This window comes from Macaca fascicularis, chromosome 16, assembly GCF_037993035.2.
Source record: "Macaca fascicularis isolate 582-1 chromosome 16, T2T-MFA8v1.1".
Classification (NCBI taxonomy): domain Eukaryota; kingdom Metazoa; phylum Chordata; class Mammalia; order Primates; family Cercopithecidae; genus Macaca; species Macaca fascicularis.
The window spans coordinates 86,505,400-86,525,027 of NC_088390.1; the positions used below are offsets into that span (position 1 = coordinate 86,505,400).

Genomic DNA, 19,628 nt, shown 5'->3' on the forward strand with positions numbered 1-19,628 from the left:
AGCGCGGACGCGCACCCTTGCCTCGGGCGCCTGCGCAGGAGGCCGCATCACGTGACCCACCGCGGCCCCGCCCCGCGACGAGCGCCTGTCGGTTACGTGACCCGCCTCTGCGCGCCCCCGGGCACGACCCCGGAGTCTCCGTGGGCTGCCGGGGCGCGCGTGCGCGGAGGTGAGCGGGGCCGGGGCTGAGCGAGGGACGGTTGGGTAGGGCAGTCGGCTGCCCGCGCGGCCTCTCAGGTGGGAAAGCTGAGGTTGTCGCCGGGGCCGCGGGTGGAGGCCGGGGATGAGGCAGCAGGTGGGACAGTGACCTCGGTGACGCGAAAGACCCCGGACACCTTTAGGTTCTCCTCGTCCGCCCGTTGCTCAGCGAGGGAGGCTCTGCGCGTGCCGCAGCTGACGGGGAAACTGAGGCACGGAGCGGGTGAGACACCTGACGTCTGCCCCGCGCTGCCGGCGGTAACACCCCAGAAGCGGGTTTGAACCCGCCTAGCCGCGCCCCCAGCCTCTTTCCCTGAGCGGAGCTTGAGCCCCGGACCTCTATCTATTCCTCGCTGTCTTTATCTGAGTTCAGCTCAGAGTTGAACGGGGAGCCGCTCTCCTGTGTCGGGCTGGGGCTGAAGGCTGCGGCTTCCCGTTTCTAGGCTTTCCCCTTTTGATTGATGCAGTGCTCAGTCCTGGCGGGGACCGAGCCACCTCTCCCGCTCCTGCAGGACGCACATGACTGGGTCTGAATCCCTGGGGAGTGAGGACACCGTGGTCTGAGTGAGGGCCCCCGGGGCCAGCTCTGAGATCTGAGTGTCTGAATCACAAAGACCCCCTTAGGCCAGGCCAGGGGTGACTGTCTCTGGTCTTTGTCCCTGGTTGCTGGCACACAGCACCTAAAACCCTTGGAAACCGAGTGATGAGAGAGCCTTTTGCTAATGAGGTGACTGATGACTGGGGACACCAGGTGGCTTCGTGATGAAAGCAGATGGCCAGAAAGACCAAGGCCTGATGACTGGTTGGAATGGAAAAGGGGTGAGGGGCTGGAGATTGACTTAATCACCAGTGGCTTAGTCAACCATGCCTGCATAATGGAGCCCCAGAAAAACGCACAGGGATCAGAGGGCTTCCCTCCGGGTTGCTGAACACACCAACGCATCGGAGGGTGGTGCGAGCAGAGAGCACGGAATCAGTGCCCCCACCCCACACCAGGCCCCACGCATCTCTTGCATATAGCTGTCTGAGTTTTATCCTTTGTAATAAACCAGCAAATGTAAGAAACACACTTCCCTGAATTCTGTGACCCTGAAGAGGGAGTCCTGGGAACCCCTGAGTTTATAACTAGTTGATCAAAAGTACAAGTGACAACCTGGGGTTTGCCATTGGCCTCTGAAGTGAGGGCAGTCTTGTGGGACTCAGCCCTTAACCTGTGGAGTCTGCGCTGACTCCAGGTAGCGTCAGGATTGAATTGATTCGTAGGACAGCCAGCCATGTCCAGAAAGTTGCAGAATTGATGGGCGTGAGAAAAACCCTACACATTAGATGTCAGAAGTGTAGGTAAAATGTTTCACCCTCCAGCCCAGAGAGCCCTAATTTACGAGTGGCCCACGGTGGAACACCAAGTCCGGCCGGGGGCAGAGTGTTCCCAGCCCAGCCTTCTGTAACATGACATGACAGGTCAGACTCCCTCGGGCCCTGAGTTCACTTCTTCCTGGTGTGTCACCAGCTCCCAGTACCGGAGAAGGTTTCATGGTCCTCTGCTCCAGGGAGCTTCACTGGCCAGGGGCTGCATTCTGAAATCCTTCCCTGCCTCTGCTCCAAGGCCCGTTCCTCAGAGACACAGACCCCTCTGATGGCTGATTTTGGTTTGAGGGCCTCCCTGCATTCCTCCCCCATGGCCTTGCTCCTAGGACACCTTCTTCCTCCTTCCCTTGGGGTCAGACTTGCATAGGTGCAGTGGCTCTCCCAGCCTTCCCCACTCGCTCCCCATGGTGTATTACACATGTCAAAGTACTCCCCTATTAAAATCCATGCATATTGAATCGCATGTGGGTTCCCGCTGCTCCTGGGAGGAGCCAGACTAATAGAATGTTTGTCATAAGATGCTAATGTACAGACAAGCAAAACAAAGGGAGTTGGCGCTTGTTAATCTTACCAGCAGTCATGAAAGCAAACCGCTGTATCTCATCTGCACACGACATCCTTGTTGTGTCTGTATCTGAGGTTCCAGGTGCAGCCACTGTTACAAGACTGTTTCTCCCCCACGTGCCTCAGTGGCTGGGAAGGGTTCTGATCTGCAAAGTCGCCAGAGGTTAAGTCCTGTCTCTTTTGTGGCTTTGCCACCCCTAGAGTGTCACCCTCAGCTGCAGTGCCCGGGATTCCCCACTGTGGTATATCCGTGCACCAGTCAATAGGAAAGAGAGCAGGGGAAGGTGTCGGGTCTCCCTAAGGACGTATGAGTTGCCAGAATCACTTCCACTAACACCCAGTGGACCAGGCCACACCTTTATGCAGAAGTGGGGCTCCCAGCCAGGCGTGGTGGCTCACCCCTGAAATCCCAGCACTTTGGAAGGCCGAGTGGCGGGTGGATCACTTGAGCTCAGGAGTTTGAGACCAGCCTGGGCAACATGGCGAAATCCCATCTCTACAAAAATACAAAAATATTAGCCGGGTGCGGTGGTGTGTGCCTATAGTCCCAGCTACTCAGGAGGCTGAAGTGGGAGGTTTGCTTGAGTCTAGGAGGTGGAGGTTGCAGTGAGCTGAGATCTCTCCACAGCACTCTGGCCCAGGCGGCAGCTGTTTGGCCCGTTTCAAGTGTCCACCTGTCTTGCTGGTCTTCCTGGGGACATTCTAAGCGTGTTTGATTTGTAACATTTTAGCAGACAGTGCAAGTGCTCTGCACTCCCCTGCTGGAGCTTTTCTCGCCCTTCCTTCTGGCCCTCTCCCCATTCGAGACAGCACTGCAGCACCCACCCTGGCCGCCTTACCCCACCTGCCTGGGTGCTGCAGTGCCAGCCACGGTTGTTCTCAGAGCTGCTTTGAGAGCCCCGTGAGTGCCGCCCCTCCTGCCTCCCTGCTGAACCAGCTTTCTTTTCCTGCAGGCCTCCAGGAGCTGTCCGGGTCATCTACCATGGGAGTGAGGCACCCGCTCTGCTCCCGCCGGCTGCTGGCCGTCTGTGCCCTTGTGTCCTTGGCCACCGCTGTGCTCCTGGGACACATCCTGCTCCATGATTTCCTGCTGGTTCCCCGAGAGCTGAGTGGATCCTCCTTGGTCCTGGAGGAGACTCGCCCAGCTCGCCAGCAGGGAGCCAGCAGGCCAGGGCCCCAGAATGCCCAGGCACACCCCGGCTGTCCCAGAGCAGTGCCCACACAGTGCGACGTCCCCCCTAACAGCCGCTTCGACTGTGCCCCTGACAAGGCCATCACCCAGGAACAGTGCGAGGCCCGCGGCTGCTGCTACATCCCTGCAAAGCAGGAACTTCGGAGAGCCCAGATGGGACAGCCCTGGTGCTTCTTCCCACCCAGCTACCCCAGCTACAAGCTGGAGAACCTGAGTGCCTCTGAAATGGGCTACACGGCCACCCTGACCCGTACCACCCCCACCTTCTTCCCCAAGGACATCCTGACCTTGCGGCTGGACGTGATGATGGAGACTGAGAACCGCCTCCACTTCACGGTAGGCAGGGCAGGGGCAGAGGCGGGGGCAGGGGCAGAGGTGGGGGCGGGGGCAGAGGGTGCATGTGGGCAGCGACACACATGCACCTCACAAGGGTGGGGTGCGTGTTGCACCACCGTGTGCTGGGCCCTTGCTGGGAGCAAAGGTGTGAGCAGACACGGCAGCGCCCCTCGGGGAGCGGTGGGGACACCACAGTGACAGGTGCTCCAGAAGGCAGGACTTGGGGCACATTCATCTTTATGAAAAGGTGGATCAGGTAGAGTAGGGCTGCCAGAGGTTGCGAATGAAAACAGGACACCCAGTAAACCCGAATTGCAGATACCCCAGGCATGACTTTGTTTTTTAGCATAAGAATGCAATATTTGGGATGTATTTATACTAGAAAAGCTGCTTTTGTTTATCTGAAATTCGGAGTTATCAGGTGTTCTGTATTTTACCTCCATCCTGGAGGACGCATCCTCCTCCTGGCTCTGCAGATGAGGAAGCCGAGGCTCAGAGAGGTTGAATGCGCTGCCCGTGGTCCCACACCCACATGCGACTGCACCAGGACCTGACCCTGTCCTTGGGGTGCGGGTTCTTCTCTGGAGAGTAAGGGGGCTGTGGGGGACATTGATACACCCCAGTTTCTTGTAGATCAAAGATCCCGCTAACAAGCGCTACGAGGTGCCCTTGGAGACCCCGCGTGTCCCTAGCCGGGCACTGTCCCCACTCTACAGCGTGGAGTTCTCCGAGGAGCCCTTCGGGGTGATTGTGCGCCGGCAGCTGGACGGTCGTGTGCTGTGAGTTTTGGGCTCTGTGTCAGCACCCTGATGGGGAGGGCGACGTGTGTTTCTCACATGATGGGGAGGGCGACGCGTGTTTCTCGAACGGGATGGGGAGGGCGATGCGTGTTTCCCACGCAATGGGGAGGGCGACGCGTGTTTCCCGCGCGATGGGGAGGGTGACGTGTGTTTCTCGAACGGGATGGGGAGGGTGACGCGTGTTTCCCACGCAATGGGGAGGGCGACGCGTGTTTCCCGCGCGATGGGGAGGGCGACGCGTGTTTCTCGAACGGGATGGGGAGGGCGACGCGTGTTTCCCATGCAATGGGGAGGGCGACGCGTGTTTCCCGAACGTGATGGGGAGGGCGACATGTGGGCGACGCGTGTTTCTCGAACGCGATGGGGAGGGCCACGCGTGTTTCCCAAACGTGATGGGGAGGGCGACGTGTGGGCGACGCATGTTTCCTGCGCGATGGGGAGGGCGACGCGTGTTTCTCACATGATGGGGAGGGTGACGTGTGGGTGAAGCGTGTTTCTCACAGGGCGCTGCCTGGGCGTTTTACTCATGTAGGTCTAAATCCCACATAAACACGTGCTTAGGACTGACCAAGTCCCTGCTTGTCATTTAACTCAGGAGAACCACAGCGCTTGGATTTGCTTTAATCTTAAGAGAAGTCGCCTTTGGAAACACGTTTTTCTTGTTTTGCTCTTTCATTTACTCAGTGTTCACGCACTGACCCTGCGTGTGCTGGGTAGTTTGGATCCTGCTTTCGGGGATGGTCACACAGTGAGGGGAAGCCATAAGCAAGTCCATGCGGACACAGCGTCAGGGAGCAGCCACAGCATCAGGGAGCAGCCACACAGAGAGCACTCTAGAAGCCAGCTCTGCAGACATGGGGCAGGGATGTCCCCTGTAGAAGCCAGCTGTGCAGACGGTGGAGACAGGGATGGCTCCTCTAGAAGCCAGCTGTGCAGACATGGGAGCAGGGATGGCTCCTCTAGAAGCCAGCTGTGCAGACATGGGAGCAGGGATGGCTCCTCTAGAAGCCAGCTGTGCAGACACAGGGGACAGGGGTGGCCTCTCTGTAAGGCAGCTGTGCAGATGTTGGGGGCAGGGTTGGCCTTTCTGGAAGCCAACTGCATAGATGGAGGGGCAGGGGTGGCCTCTCTGGAAGCCAGCTGTGCAGACGCAGGGGGAAGGGGGGCCTCTCTGGAAGCCAGCTGTGCAGACGCAGGGGGAAGGGGGGCCTCTCTGGAAGCCAGCTGTGCAGATGCGGGGCACAGGGGTGGTCTCTCTGAGGTAACCTCTGAGTAGAAAGACCCAAGAGAAGTTTGTCAAAGCATCTTATCAGGCTAGGTGTGGTGGTTCATGTCTGCAGTTCCAGCACTTTGGGAGGCCAAGGTGGGAGGATCACTTGAGCCCAGGAATTCAAGACCAGCCTGGGCAACATAGCGAGACCCCATCTCTAAAAATAAAAATAAAAAATTACCCAGGAGTTGTGGCACATGCCTGTGGTCCCAGCTACTCAGGAGGCTGAGGCAAGAGGATCCCTTGAGCCCAGCGTTCTACAAGGTTGCAGTGAGCCATGGTTTTGCCACCGCACTTCAGCCTTGGTGACAGACTGAAACCCCGTCTCAAAAAACAAGCAACAGACAGGCATCTTGACAGATTTCGGCTGTGAAAGCAGTCAGCGTAGTCTTGCCCAGGGAATGGTGGGTGCGGTGTGAGCACGTTCTGTGAAATTAGCTGTAATGTGTTAACAGAGGACATGTCTTCCTGTGGACGGGGCTTATCTGTGGCTTTCATTCCTTGGAGGTGCTGTTTGCCTTGCACTTGACCCCCAGCAAACCCCAGGGGTCCCTCTGGGGCATGGCTGGGCCTGGATCTGGGAGGACTTTGGCCACAAGCTCCTAGGCCTGGAAAGGTTCTGTTCAGCCCCCGCCTAGCCTTGCTTGGGGTCAGGGTTCACGGGACAGTTCTGGTGCCGGCTGGTTCCTGGAGGTCAGCCACTTGGGGGCCCGTCGGGGTGGTGTGGGCCCAGCCAGGCAGTGCACCTCCTCTGATGTGCCCTGAGTGTTTATCATGCTGGTGCCAGGGTGCCAAGGGCTACAGGGCTTGGCACGGTCACCTGTCCCAGGGTCAATGTGCTGCAGGGCTGGCCAGGCCACTCCGCCCTCCCAGGGCACCAGGGCCTGGGGGTGCTCTCTGGGTGCTTTCGGGCTCATCTGGCCCCTTGGGTGTGAGCAAGCCTGGCTGGCCTCTGTCCTGCAGGCTGAACACGACGGTGGCGCCCCTCTTCTTTGCGGACCAGTTCCTTCAGTTGTCCACCTCGCTGCCCTCGCAGTACATCACAGGACTCGCCGAGCACCTCAGTCCCCTGATGCTCAGCACCAGCTGGACCAGGATCACCCTGTGGAACCGGGACCTCGCGCCCACGGTACAGCAGCGGGCAGCGGGCGGGGGCACAGAGCTGGGGAGCACAGGTGCTGAAGCGCCGTCTCCTGCGTGTCCCAGCCCGGTGCGAACCTCTACGGGTCTCACCCTTTCTACCTGGCGCTGGAGGATGGCGGGTCGGCACATGGGGTGTTCCTGCTGAACAGCAATGCCATGGGTAAGCTGCCCACCGCCCAGCACCTGGGCCGGGGTCTCCTCCGTGCTGCCCGCCACCCAGTGCCCGGGCCGGGTCTTCTCCGTGCTGCCTGCCCTGGAGACTGGAGGTCCACATGAGGGGCCCTGGGCACAGTGCTGGGCCTCGTGTTTTCTGGGAAATGAGTCCCATGGGCTGATGCCTCTCCCAGCTCTGGCCTTCTGTGCTCCTAAGGAGGGTTCTGGGGTCCTGCCTGGAGGTGGGCTGGGGCCACATATCATTCCGTCCCGTGCCAGGTTCCTCCTGAGTCAGGCTTAGCACGGCTTCCCCAGGCCACTCTGAGCCCCCCATGGGGAGAGAGCCTTGCTGTCCGCCTGTGGTTGGCCCATCTGTGGGGTGCAGAGCCCTTCAGGTGAAGAATCTGTCCCCAAACCCCAGAGCTGCTTCCCTTCCAGATGTGGTCCTGCAGCCGAGCCCTGCCCTTAGCTGGAGGTCGACAGGTGGGATCCTGGATGTGTACATCTTCCTGGGCCCGGAGCCCAAGAGCGTGGTGCGGCAGTACCTGGATGTTGTGGGTAGGTCCTGCTCCCTGGCCACGGCCCCCACCGCGAGGCTGCCTCCCGCCTCGCTCATGAAGTCGGTGTTGGCCTGCAGGATACCCGTTCATGCCGCCATACTGGGGCCTGGGCTTCCACCTGTGCCGCTGGGGCTACTCCTCCACCGCCATCACCCGCCAGGTGGTGGAGAACATGACCAGGGCCCACTTCCCCCTGGTGAGCTGGGGTGGTGGCGGGGGAGGCGAGGGGCTGGCTGGGACGCGTCTCCTCAGGCCGCAGCAGATGGTCCCGTGTTGTGGCTGCAGGACGTCCAGTGGAACGACTTGGACTACATGGACTCCCGGAGGGACTTCACGTTCAACAAGGATGGCTTCCGGGACTTCCCAGCCATGGTGCAGGAGCTGCACCAGGGCGGCCGGCGCTACGTGATGATTGTGGTGTGTGCCCCCACGCTGTGGGTCCTTGGGAAGGGGGCCGCCCGGTGCCCAGTGGTGGCTCCTCTGTGTGGCATCATCCTCGTGCCTGTGTGGTCATCGAGGATGTTTTCTGAGGGTCTCTGTGATATCGAGGGAGTATCAAGTTGGTAGGCTTGGCCCCTGCTGTCCAGGGAGGTCAGGTTTGAGGGTCCCTGGAAACGGGTTCTGTCCGATGTAGGTTACTTGAACTGCCTTAAAGCGAAAGGCCAGAGGCACGATAAGCTGATGTCGCCTGGTCCTGGAAAGTAGAGGACCTGATGGCCCCGGGCGCGGGTAATGTGGGAACTGTGGAAGCTGCGTGTGCCTTCTGGCCGTGCCTGTCCTTCAGGCCGGCTCTGAATCGCTGGAAAGGACGACGTGAGTGAGGGCAGCTTCTGGCTTCCAGCCCTCATGCTAGCACCCCAGAGCGGAGACTTCCCGTCAGCTCCCATAGAAAAGCCCAGGGCAGGACTCTTGAGTCAACAAGCACAAAGAGGCCCTTCCCTGAGCCAGTCCCACAGCCAGAAGGATGCAGTTTGCGGACTGGTCCAGCCCAAGTCCTGGTGCCCGGCATGATGGCCAGAGCAGGAGGTGGGAGGCAGGGCGAGCTGAAAAGACCCAACCGCTCCTGCCGGGAAGATCCGCTGCTGCAGAGGAAGCGCCGATGAGACGTGGCGCTGTGCTGCCGCTGCCCGTCTCCAGCCCTGCCCTCTGCGGGCAGCAAACATTAGTAGCCCCTAGGAGCAGGAGTGGAAACAGACCTCTTCTTTCTCACGTTTTTTTAATTGTAAAAGAAAAGTGATTACTGTGGAACACTTGGGAAACTCTAGAGGTTTAAAGACAAGGTAAAGCTTCCATTCCGGCATGCCCCTCATCAGCCAGCTGGCCCTGACTCCCCTGGCCCTGGCTCCTCTCCAGGCGGGCGTGTGCAGGTACACAGGCGGGCGTGCTGTACACACGCATGATGTCATCCCCCGCCTCGTCCTCTCGCTGTCTCAGTTTCCCGTTTTCCCTGTGGCTGGCGCCAGGGCTCTGGGCCGCCCTTACCTTAACGGGTTTCCCTCTTCCCAGGATCCTGCCATCAGCATCTCGGGCCCTGCCGGGAGCTACAGACCCTACGACGAGGGTCTGCGGAGGGCGGTTTTCATCACCAACGAGACCGGCCAGCCGCTGATCGGGAAGGTAGGCCAGGGCCCAGGGGACGGGTTGGAAAGCAGAGGCCTCCAGCCGGGAGGAGCCGGCAGCTGCTCAGGAAGAGGGTGGGATTTGAGGAGCCAGCACCCCCAGTGGGAGAGTTGAGAGGAGTGGGCCACAGTGGTGACGATGGTGGCTCCTACAAGGAATGCCCCCATGAGTTCTTCCATCAGCAGGCCTTTGACTTCATGGGCAGCTGGACCTGGCCCAGGCACAAGCTCTGCAGACCCTCAGTGAGGCCTTAGGGTCCTCCTTGTCCTGCCAGCTCCCCCAGTGGCCTCCGGGCAGGGGCCCCGCTGAGGGAGCAGCTAGGGAGGGTCTGGTGCGAATGTGAGATTCCCTGGCAGGGCTTATATGGGGCCGTCTCCACTGCCCTTCTCCCTGACGCTCTCTGGTTCTGAAGCCCAGCCCCTGGGTGACGTGTTGGGGGTGGCCCCTTGTTTTCCCCAGGCTGAGGCCCCTTGGCCCCGCATCAGTTCCTTGTGTAGAAAGAGCTACCCGTTGACCCCCAGGGTGCAGGTCCTTCAGATTTACAAATGTGGGCATCCCCTAAGAGTGAGGCTGCCCCTCTGCTCAGGCTGAGGCTCAGTGGGGCTTCCGTGCAGGCCCTGGGTGGGGCCGGGTCTCCCCACTCTAGCCTCTCGTTGTCCAGGTGTGGCCTGGGTCCACTGCCTTCCCCGACTTCACCAACCCTGCAGCCCTGGCCTGGTGGGAGGACATGGTGGCTGAGTTCCATGACCAGGTGCCCTTCGACGGCATGTGGATTGTAAGTGTGGCCCCTCCCAAGCATGCCTAAGGCCCCTGGGGACTACCCCACCCTCCTCACTCTGGGCAGAGTCACCCACCAGCAGAGCTTCTCTTGCAGGACATGAACGAGCCTTCCAACTTCATCAGGGGCTCTGAGGACGGCTGCCCCCACAATGAGCTGGAGGAGCCACCCTACGTGCCTGGTCAGCTCACCCCCCACCTACCCTGGGGACTTCATCAAACCAGAGACTCCCTTGTCTGGCCTGGGCGACTGAGGGCCCTCATCTCTGAGAAGCAGATGGGCCAGCCAGGAAAGGGGCGGGAGGGGAACCCCAGGAGAAAGGCTCAGGCAGGGAGACTCAGCCAAGCAGTGAGGACAGGGTGGGTGCAGAGGCCCAGGCCCTGCCGGAGGAAGCGCTGCTCGGGGGTGCTTTGCCAGAGCACAGTGAGGCTGACTTAACTCAGGGCAGTCTCGATAGGCGCAGGGACCACGAAGCAAGGACCTACCCGTACGTGGGGAGAGGTCAGGCCCCACTCGAATGCAGCGCGGGCAAGTGGGTTTCTAGCCAGGGAGCAGGGTGGGGGTCAGAGGTGGGAATTACCAAGAGGAAGCATGGGGGTCAGGGGGTTTCCGGCTAAACTGACCCAGCAAGATTCTTGCCGAAGGCAGGCCGGGGTGACCAGACGTCCCCTGAGGGTAGTGGAGGAATGGGGCTTCTTGCCAAACTGACTTCGCAGGAATGGCAGAAACTGGGTTTTACAAGGAAGTACACAGATGGGCCTGGGAGAAGGTTTGGGGGCCTGAGGCGGTAGCTTGGCCAAGCGAAGAATCAGTCAGAGGGTGGGGTTTGGAGCTTAGGTAAACAGGCAGGGGGATGCTTGGAACGGGCTAAGAGACGGTGGATGTGAAGTCTGGGGGTCTGCAGAGCCCAGCCCCCAGCACCCACCCGGCCCTGTCTTGGAAGCAGTGGAGATGGTGCAGGATGTGCCCCAGGTTCCCAGGGCAACACCAACCCCACAGGGGCATGGGGAGCGGCTGCAGGTGCACCTCCAGGGCCAGCCTGAAGAGGCAGCGACCTGCACAGGGGCTCCCGGGAGGTGGGGGGCAGGGAGGGCACCTTGGAGCCTGCCGGGAGGAAGCTCCCTGGAAACCAGCCCCTGCCTCTTCCAGGGGTGGTTGGGGGGACCCTCCAGGCGGCCACCATCTGTGCCTCCAGCCACCAGTTCCTCTCTACACACTACAACCTGCACAACCTCTACGGCCTGACTGAAGCCATCGCCTCCTACAGGTGAGGGCCCTGTCCCTCCCCATTGGGCTCTGCCCTCACAGCCTGTCCCATAAGGTTGGGGCCTCTGCAGGGCCTCAGGGAGGAGGAAAAGCAGAGGCCCAGACCACCCGGGGTCTGCTGGCAGCCTGAGTGCTGTCCCCACCCGCTGCCTGCACCCCAGCCTGAAGCTGGAGAGCTCCCTCCCACTTCATGCCTGAGGCTTGGAGAGGAAGGACCCTGGATGCTGACAGGGAGTCTGCATCAGCGGGGACCTCATGACTCCTGTGAGGCTGGGGAGGTCCTGGACAGAGGCAGCTGTGCCCGCAGACGTGGGCAGTGGCCTCGCCGTCCTCCTCCCTAGCCTCTGCTTCATCACAGACAGCTCCTTGCTCCCAGCTCTGCCCTGCTGGTGACAGGGTTCCCGGGTGACCCTGCTGCACACAGCCCTCACGGTGTCCCTTACCCACCCAGGGCACTGGTGAAGGCTCGGGGGACACGCCCATTTGTGATCTCCCGCTCGACCTTTGCTGGCCATGGCCGATATGCCGGCCACTGGACGGGGGACGTGTGGAGCTCCTGGGAGCAGCTCGCCGCCTCCGTGCCAGGTGAGCTCCTACCAGGAGGGTCTGCTCAGCGGAACAGAGCTGGGGGCCTCTATGGGAGGCTTGCCTGGGCTCCCTGCCCACTCAGCAGGCGGGGCTCTGGGTCCCTTGGCCTGAGCTGGCTCTGCTGCAGCAGACTGAGGCCCAGCCTGACTCTGCCTTTCCAGAAATCCTGCAGTTTAACCTGCTGGGGGTGCCTCTGGTCGGGGCCGACGTCTGCGGCTTCCTGGGCAACACCTCAGAGGAGCTGTGTGTGCGCTGGACCCAGCTGGGGGCCTTCTACCCCTTTATGCGGAACCACAACGGCCTGCTCAATCTGGTAGGGTGGGGGTGGCGGCGTGGCAGGTGGGGGATCCCCCCACCCCAGACTCTCCCCTGGGAATCCCTCCCCCGCTGGAGAAGCACCCCATGCTGGGTGGTTAGGAAGTGCGGGTCTCCCGAGGCAGGGACTCTGGGGGACCGTGGCCCCAGGACCCAAGGCCTCCTTTGTCCCCGCCTGCCCTGCAGCCCCAGGAGCCATACAGTTTCAGCGAGCCAGCCCAGCAGGCCATGAGGAAGGCCCTCACCCTGCGCTACGCACTCCTCCCCCACCTCTACACGCTGTTCCACCAGGCCCACGTCGCTGGGGAGACCGTGGCCCGGCCTCTCTTCCTGGAGTGAGTGACCTGGGCAGGGGCGTGGCCCATGTGTGCCCTGGGGGAGGGGCACGTGACACCCGGGCAGCCCTGTCCTGCTGCAGGCCGTGTCCCCCAGGACCCCGCAGGTTGCCACTGAGTGAGACAACATTTGGGCCTGGCTTAAGGGAGAAGGGCAGCAAGAAAACCCAGTAATATCCCCCAGACAGGCCTTAGTACACACGAGGAGTTCCTAACAGCGGCCCCTCACGTCAGTGTGTTGAGGGAGGATTCCCAGAGAGGAAGGTAATAGTTAACTATTTGCGGAAGTCAATTTATTTTTCTTGTGTACCATAGAAACATAAGTTCCAGATAAATAGTTGATGTCAAAAATCAAACTGTGGAGGCCAGGCGCGGTGGCTCACGCCTGTAATCCCAGCACTTTGAGAGGCTGAGGCAGGTGGATCACCTGAGGTCAAGAGTTCGAGGCCAGCCTGGCCAACATGGTGAAACCCCATCTCTACTAAAAATACAAAAATTAGCCAGGCGTGGTGGTGTGCGCCTGTAGTCCCAGCTACTCAGGAGTCTGAGGCAGGAGAATCCTTTGAACCTGGGAGGAGGAGATTGCAGTGAGCCGAGATCGCGCCACTGCACTCCAGCCTGTGTGACTCTGTCTCAAAAAAAATAGAAATCAAGCTGTGAAAGACTCCACAGGAAAAGAGAAGTGAATGTGTGCCTCTGCTGTGGAGGCAGAGGGCTAAGTATCAAGGCAAAGAGAAAGGGAAAGGTTTCATTTAGGAAAAAAAAAAAAGGTAAACTTTATTTGACCATAGCAGAAAAAAAAAAATGTAAATCTCTGAATATAAACACAAAAAGATTAAAACTGCTCTGAACATGGATTGTAACAGCAGAGAAGGCATCGTCAATAAAACGGCAAATAGCCACTCTTCCTAATAGATAGAGAACTCGTACGTTGGTGAGACCAAGACTAAGAACCAAACTGGAGGAACACTATTTGCAAAACAGGAGATACGAATGGTATCCACACGTTCTTCACCAGGAAATCCAAGAAACGCAATTTGTGTTTTAATGACTATTTTAATGACCTTGTCGTTTCTTTCACTACACCAATTTTTTGTTTTTTTTTTTTTAGTGGTTGCCATAGGGATTACAATTAACATCTTAATTTTAGCCTTGTCGGAACTGATGCCAGCTTGCTTTCAATAGTGTAAAAAAGCTTTGCTTCTATGTGGTTTCCATTGCCTCTCGTTCCTCTGTGCTGTTCCACATCTGTATACGTTATGAGCCCATCCACGCAGATTGATAATGACCGCCTTATTCAGTTGTCTTATAAGTCAAATAGGAGGGAAAAATGGGTTACAAGCAAAAAGTACATACATACTGTCTGCCTTTTATATTTACTGATAGTTACCTTTACCCATGTTTTTATTTCTTTATGTGGCTTTGACTTCTTGTCTAACATTTTTCGTTTACACAGAGGGACTCCCTTTAGTATTTGTTGTAGGGCCGCTCTGCTGGTGATGAATTCTCTCAGTTTTTGTTGACTTCAGAGTCTCTTAATTTCTCCTTCTCTTTTTTCTTGGGACAGAGTCTCTGTTGCCCAGGCTGGAGTGCAGTGGCGCGATCTCGGCTCACTGCAAGCTCCACCTCCTGGGTTCACCCCATTCTCCTGCCTCAGCCTCCCAAGTAGCTGGGACTACAGGCGCCCGCCACCATGCCTGGCTAATTTTTTTGTATTTTCAGTAGAGACGGGGTTTCACCATGTTAGCCAGGATGGTCTCGATCTCCTGACCTCATGATCCGTCCGCCTCGGCCTCCCAAAGTGCTGGGACTACAGGCATGAGCCACCGTGCCCGGCCAATTTCTCCTTCATTCTTTGAAAGTTCTGCTCAACGTAAAGTTCTTGACTGGTGGTCATTTCTCTGAACACTTTGAACTTGTCAGTCCATGGCCTCCATGATTTCTGCTGAGTAGCTTCTGTCTTGCCTCTTCCCAGATTCTCTGTCTTTGGCCTTTGAAGCTCCGATGGTGTGTCTAGGTGTAGATCTCTTTGACTTCATCTTGGAGTTTGTCGAGCTTCTTGGACATATGCATTAATGTTTTTCATCAAACTTGGGAGGTTTTTCAGCCATTATTTCATAAAATATTTTTTCTGCCCCTTTCTGTCTTCTACCTCTGGGTCTCCCGTTCCACACATTGGTATGCTTGACGGTGCCCAGGGGTCTCTGCAGCTCTGTTGACTCCTTCCTCGTTGTGTTTTCTTTCTGTTCTTCAGACTCCATAGTCTCGACTGCCCCATCTTCAAGGTCACTGATTCTTTTTTCCACCTGTTCTCATCTGCTGTCGAGCCCCTCTAGTGAACTTTTCCTTTCAGTTGCTCTCTTTTCAACTCCGGAATTTCTGTTTCATTCCTTTAAATTTCTCTTGTTAAGGACATTCCCTATCTGGTGAGTCATGTTCTCACACTTTCCTTTAGTTCTTTAACCGTGGTTTCTCTGAGCTCTTTGAACACATTTAAAGTAACTGACATAAAGTCTTTGTCTAGTAAGTCCAATGTCTGGGCCTCTTTAGGGACAGTTTTTTTTAACTACTTTCCCCCCATCTGTGGGCCATACTTTCTTGTTTCTTTGCATGTCTCATACATTTTTGCTTCAGACTGGACATTTTCAATGCAGCCACTGTGGTCGTCAGATTCCCCATCCCCCTCAGGCCGCGCTGCTGTTGCTGATTGTTTGGTGACTTTCTTGCGCTAATTCCATAAGGTCTGTGTTCTTTGTTGTGTGTGGCCACGAAAGTCTCTGCTTGACTAGCTTAGTGGACAGCTGATAGTTGGACAGATACCCTTCACACGTGGCATCCGTGAGGCTCCCAGCCTTTGCCAGGTGGCTGGGGTGAGGTGGAGCATCTTCAGCACTTAGCGAAGCTGAGGATTCTTGCTGTTCTTACAAAGATTCAGCCGTTTTCTTTTTTTTTTTTTTTGAGACGGAGTCTTGCTCTGTCACCCAGGCTGGAATGCAGTGGCCGAATCTCAGCTCACTGCAAGCTCTGCCTCCTGGGTTCGCGCCATTCTCCTGCCTCAGCCTCCCGAGTAGCTGGGGCTACAGGCGCCCGCCACTTCGCCCAGCTAGTTTTTTGTATTTTTAGTAGAGACAGGGTTTCACTGTGTTAGCCAGGATGGTCTCGATCTCCTGACCTCGTGATCCGCCCGCCTCGGCCTCCCAAAGTGCTGGGATTACAGGCTTGAGCCACCGTGCCCAGCCGCCGTTTTCTTAAATACACGCTCCCCAGATCACTGCAAGCCTGTGGTTAGTTTCTGGAGTCCTAAAAATGTCAATTCTGACCATTTTTGCCTATGTGTCTGTTTTTACAGAGAAGAGGATTTCAGAGGTGTTTATTCCACCATTTTCACTGACATCACTCCAAGAAATGTAATTTGCAAGAAATATTTTGAAGCAGAAAGATACCATTTGTTTTGCCTCTGAATTAGAATACATTAGAGGAAATGAGACTATCTCTTGCTGGCAAGAACACAGTGAACGGAATAGCAGGGTGGAATATAAATTAGCACATTTGTGGAAAGCAGCAGTACCTATCCGTCAGTATTTTTGAGACTCACATTGAATTGATGCGTTAATTTTACAAATAGAAATAGGGCCTAAAGAAGTCACCTCAAAAGGCATGAAAGCTCCATGAATTGAGTATCCATGCAGGGATCATAGCTGAGTACTGGATGCTGCCTGCACGTCCGGGGGTCAGAAACAGGACGTGGGCAGAGCCGCATCACAGGGCAGGACGGTCTCCGTTAGACGGAGACTCTTCCGCAGAGCTGCTTGCGCGTGCACATTCATCTTTTTGTCAGATGTTAATTCAGGTTGCCTGTGGTTGGGGGATTGGAGGGATCTTTTCTCTCTGTTGATACTTGTTTGTACTTTCCAAATACTTGACCGATGAGCACGCACTGCCTTGGTCACTGGAGGATAAGTGAGCAAGCAAAGGGAGGCCAGTGCTGTGTCCATCCTGGTGCCTCAAGTACAAGCCCCTATTCCTGCCCTGAGCCCAGCTGCCAGAATGTCCTGGGAGACGGCCTCTCCCAGCTCCGGCATTGACTTCTGTCTGCTGCAATCATCCCTGCCCGTCTGACCTGAGTCCTCCAAGTCCTCCAGCTCCTTGAGCTCCAGAAAGCAGAATTCCACCTCTCCTCCCGTGTCTCCCTGTGGGGGGCACGAAAGCCAGCCCCATCCCATTCATCGCCCGCATGCCTGTGTGCCCGTCCCCCTTGCAGGTTCCCCGAGGACTCTAGCACCTGGACTGTGGACCACCAGCTCCTGTGGGGGGAGGCCCTGCTCATCACCCCAGTGCTGCAGGCCGGGAAGGCCGAAGTGACCGGCTACTTCCCCTCAGGCACATGGTACGACCTGGAGACGGTGAGTCTGGGGACCCTAAACCCCAGGGAGGCAGGAGACCAGAGTGGCCCTCCCACCTGCCCCCTCCACCCAGTTGGTGTGACCACGTGGCAGAAAGAGGAGCATATGTGTTGAGTCCCGGCCGTGTGCCAGGCCCCAGCCCGGGTGGTCTGCACCCATCAGCCACTCCACTCCTCACACCATCCCCATTTCCCAGATGAGCAGACTGAGACCCGCTCGCAGAACCTCCCTGAGTCCCACGGCCGTCACAGGCTGTGCTGAACCGGCATACCCAGGCCTCTCAGGCTCTGTCCCCACTCAGTGGTCAGGAGGGTCCCTACGGTGAGCCCTGAGTCTGCCCCTGGAGTCATAGCTCAGCCCGTCTGTGCCAGGCCTCCTAGGCCTCCACGTGGAGCCCCGGGAGACAGAGAGCCTGGTTCCTGAGGACAGCATGGGGGGCCTCGGCACGGCCCAGCATCCTTCTCAAAGCAACATCTCCCTCCAGGTGCCAATAGAGGCCCTTGGCAGCCTCCCGCCCCCACCTGCAGCTCCCCGTGAGCCAGCCATCCACAGCGAGGGGCAGTGGGTGACGCTGCCAGCCCCCCTGGACACCATCAACGTCCACCTCCGGGCTGGGCACATCATCCCCCTGCAGGTACCTGATCCAGGTGGCTGTGGTGGGGGCGTGGACAGCACACTGCAGAGCCAGGGGAGGCACAGGGAGATGGTGGGGGAGAAACCCAGGCAGGACTTCTGAGGGGCCGCCACCACCAGTGTAGGTTACCAGGGAGCCAGCCAGGCCCATGAGGTGGGGAGGGCACAGCCCTGCAAAGGCATGGAGTGTGGTCAGCAGGAGCTCAGTGGCTGCACGGTGGAGGTGCTGCCGGGCCCGGCCTCCAGCAGCCGTGGGATAGCACTTGAGGTGGGGCGGGTCTTGGGCCATCACCACAGGGTTTCAGCCCCTGCGGCCGCAGGCTTTCCTGCAGATCCTAGTTCCTGGCAGCCTGGTGCTGTCCCAGCCTAGCATTCGCAGGCACCAGGGTGGGGATGATGACATCACATGTCCTTCCCTTTCCAGGGCCCTGGCCTCACAACCACAGAGTCCCGCCAGCAGCCCATGGCCCTGGCTGTGGCCCTGACCAAGGGTGGGGAGGCCCGAGGGGAGCTGTTCTGGGACGATGGAGAGAGCCTGGAAGTGCTGGAGCGAGGGGCCTACACACAGGTCATATTCCTGGCCAGGAGTGTGAGTCCTGGGGCTGCTCAGGCTGGTGGGTAGGGGGCGGCCAGGGGTTGAGGAGGGGTGAAGAGAGCTGGGCTTGGGGGTCCCACAATGGCTGCCTGCCACTGGGGCATTGTGCCAGGTGGGCCGGGGTCCTAGAGTGAGCAGTGGGACCGTGCACTCTGCCCTTTCGTCTACACAGAGGGAGGTCGTCCCCCTGAAGCCATCATGAGTCCCTGTTCTCATGGGTGTCCCTGCCCCAGCTGTCTGCTGACACCTCCACATTCTCTGTCTTTTCATCTCTCTCTGCTCGGCCCAGAACACGGTCATGAATGAGCTGGTACATGTGACCAGCGAGGGGGCTGGCCTGCAGCTGCAGAAGGTGACCGTCCTGGGCGTGGCCACAGCGCCCCAGCAGGTCCTCTCCAACGGCGCCCCTGTCTCCAACTTCACCTACAGCCCCGACACCAAGGCAAGAGGGCCCAGAGGGGCACAGGCTCCCGTCCCCCAGCCATGGTGCAGGGGGCAGAAGGTGCTGGGGGTCCTGGTGACCCGATGCCAGGAGCAGAGACGCTGGGACCTCCCAAGGGGGCGTTTGGGGAGGAGTGGGAAGGGTCAGGCCACACAGGCTGTGCCTCTCGTCCTCCTGTGTCTGCACGTGGGTGATGGGGCCACGATGGCGACCCTCGAGCCGTGTTGAAGCAGCACTGCCTTTCCGGCACGTGTTAGGGTGACCGGCACTGAGAGCCAGGGTCCCCCTGTGCCTGTTGGGGAGGAACCGGGCGCAAAGGATCCCAGGGCTGGACGGAGCCACCTCCTGAGCGCCGGGCCTGGCTGCTGCTGGGATCTCGGGGCCAGCTAGAGCTGCCTTCTGAGCGCTGGGGTCTCGCTGCGGCTGGGATCTCGTGCTGCTCCATTTGTGCTCTCTTTTCCAGGTCCTGGACATCCCTGTCTCGCTGTTGGTGGGAGAGCAGTTTCTCATCAGCTGGTCTTAGCAGGGCGGAGTATGTGAAGTCTCTCCGGAGGGAGACTGGTTCCCCAGGGCAGCAGAGCCTGTGTGTGGGCAGCAGCTATGTGTGGGCCTGGGGGTTGGATGCGTCACCTGCAGCTAAGCACTGACCTGAGCTCCCACATCGCTCGTTTCTACCTCCTGGGCCGGGGCTCTGACTCCCAACATGTCTAGGAGAGGTTTCTCCCTCTATCGCGCCGTGGGCCGGGGCCCCGGAGGGCTGCTCTGCGTTAGTAAGATTGTCAGGTTTGCCCCCCTCACCTGTTGCCGGTGTGTGGGCAGCATTAGCCACCCCCCTCCATCTGTCCCCAGCACTGGAGAAAGGGGTGCTCGGATGGAGGTGTGGGATGTGCGCCTCAGTTCCTGCCTCACGCCTGCTGCTCCACCCCAACACCACCACAGCCCGGCTGCCCAGAGGGCTGGATGCCTGCTGGTCCCCGAGCGAGCCCCGGAACTCAGGAAAATTCACAAGACTTGGGAGATTCTAAATCTGAAGTGCAATTGTTTTTAATAAAAGGGGCATTTGGAATCA

The 19,628-nt window shown here is 58.5% G+C and overlaps 1 protein-coding gene across 3 annotated transcripts; it reads left to right on the forward strand.

Moving 5' to 3' along the window:
- The first annotated feature begins 83 nt into the window (after positions 1-83).
- On the forward strand, positions 84-19,628 carry GAA (alpha glucosidase). 3 transcript variants are annotated; one of them, XM_005585190.4, is made up of 21 exons: positions 84-237; positions 342-421; positions 3,084-3,658; positions 4,292-4,437; positions 6,692-6,857; positions 6,935-7,031; positions 7,463-7,582; positions 7,662-7,780; positions 7,870-8,001; positions 9,091-9,201; positions 9,866-9,979; positions 10,079-10,163; positions 11,132-11,249; positions 11,700-11,833; positions 11,998-12,149; positions 12,338-12,486; positions 16,748-16,889; positions 17,374-17,523; positions 17,947-18,111; positions 18,407-18,559; positions 19,023-19,628. In XM_005585190.4, exons 3-21 carry the CDS (start codon positions 3,113-3,115, stop codon positions 19,080-19,082), a joined length of 2,859 nt encoding a protein of 952 aa, XP_005585247.3. In that variant the 5' UTR covers positions 84-237; positions 342-421; positions 3,084-3,112; the 3' UTR covers positions 19,083-19,628. The 3 variants fall into 3 exon arrangements, with proteins under 3 accessions (XP_005585247.3, XP_005585249.3, XP_005585248.3); XM_005585192.4 differs by lacking the exon at positions 342-421; XM_005585191.4 differs by lacking the exon at positions 342-421 and having other exon boundaries at positions 84-169.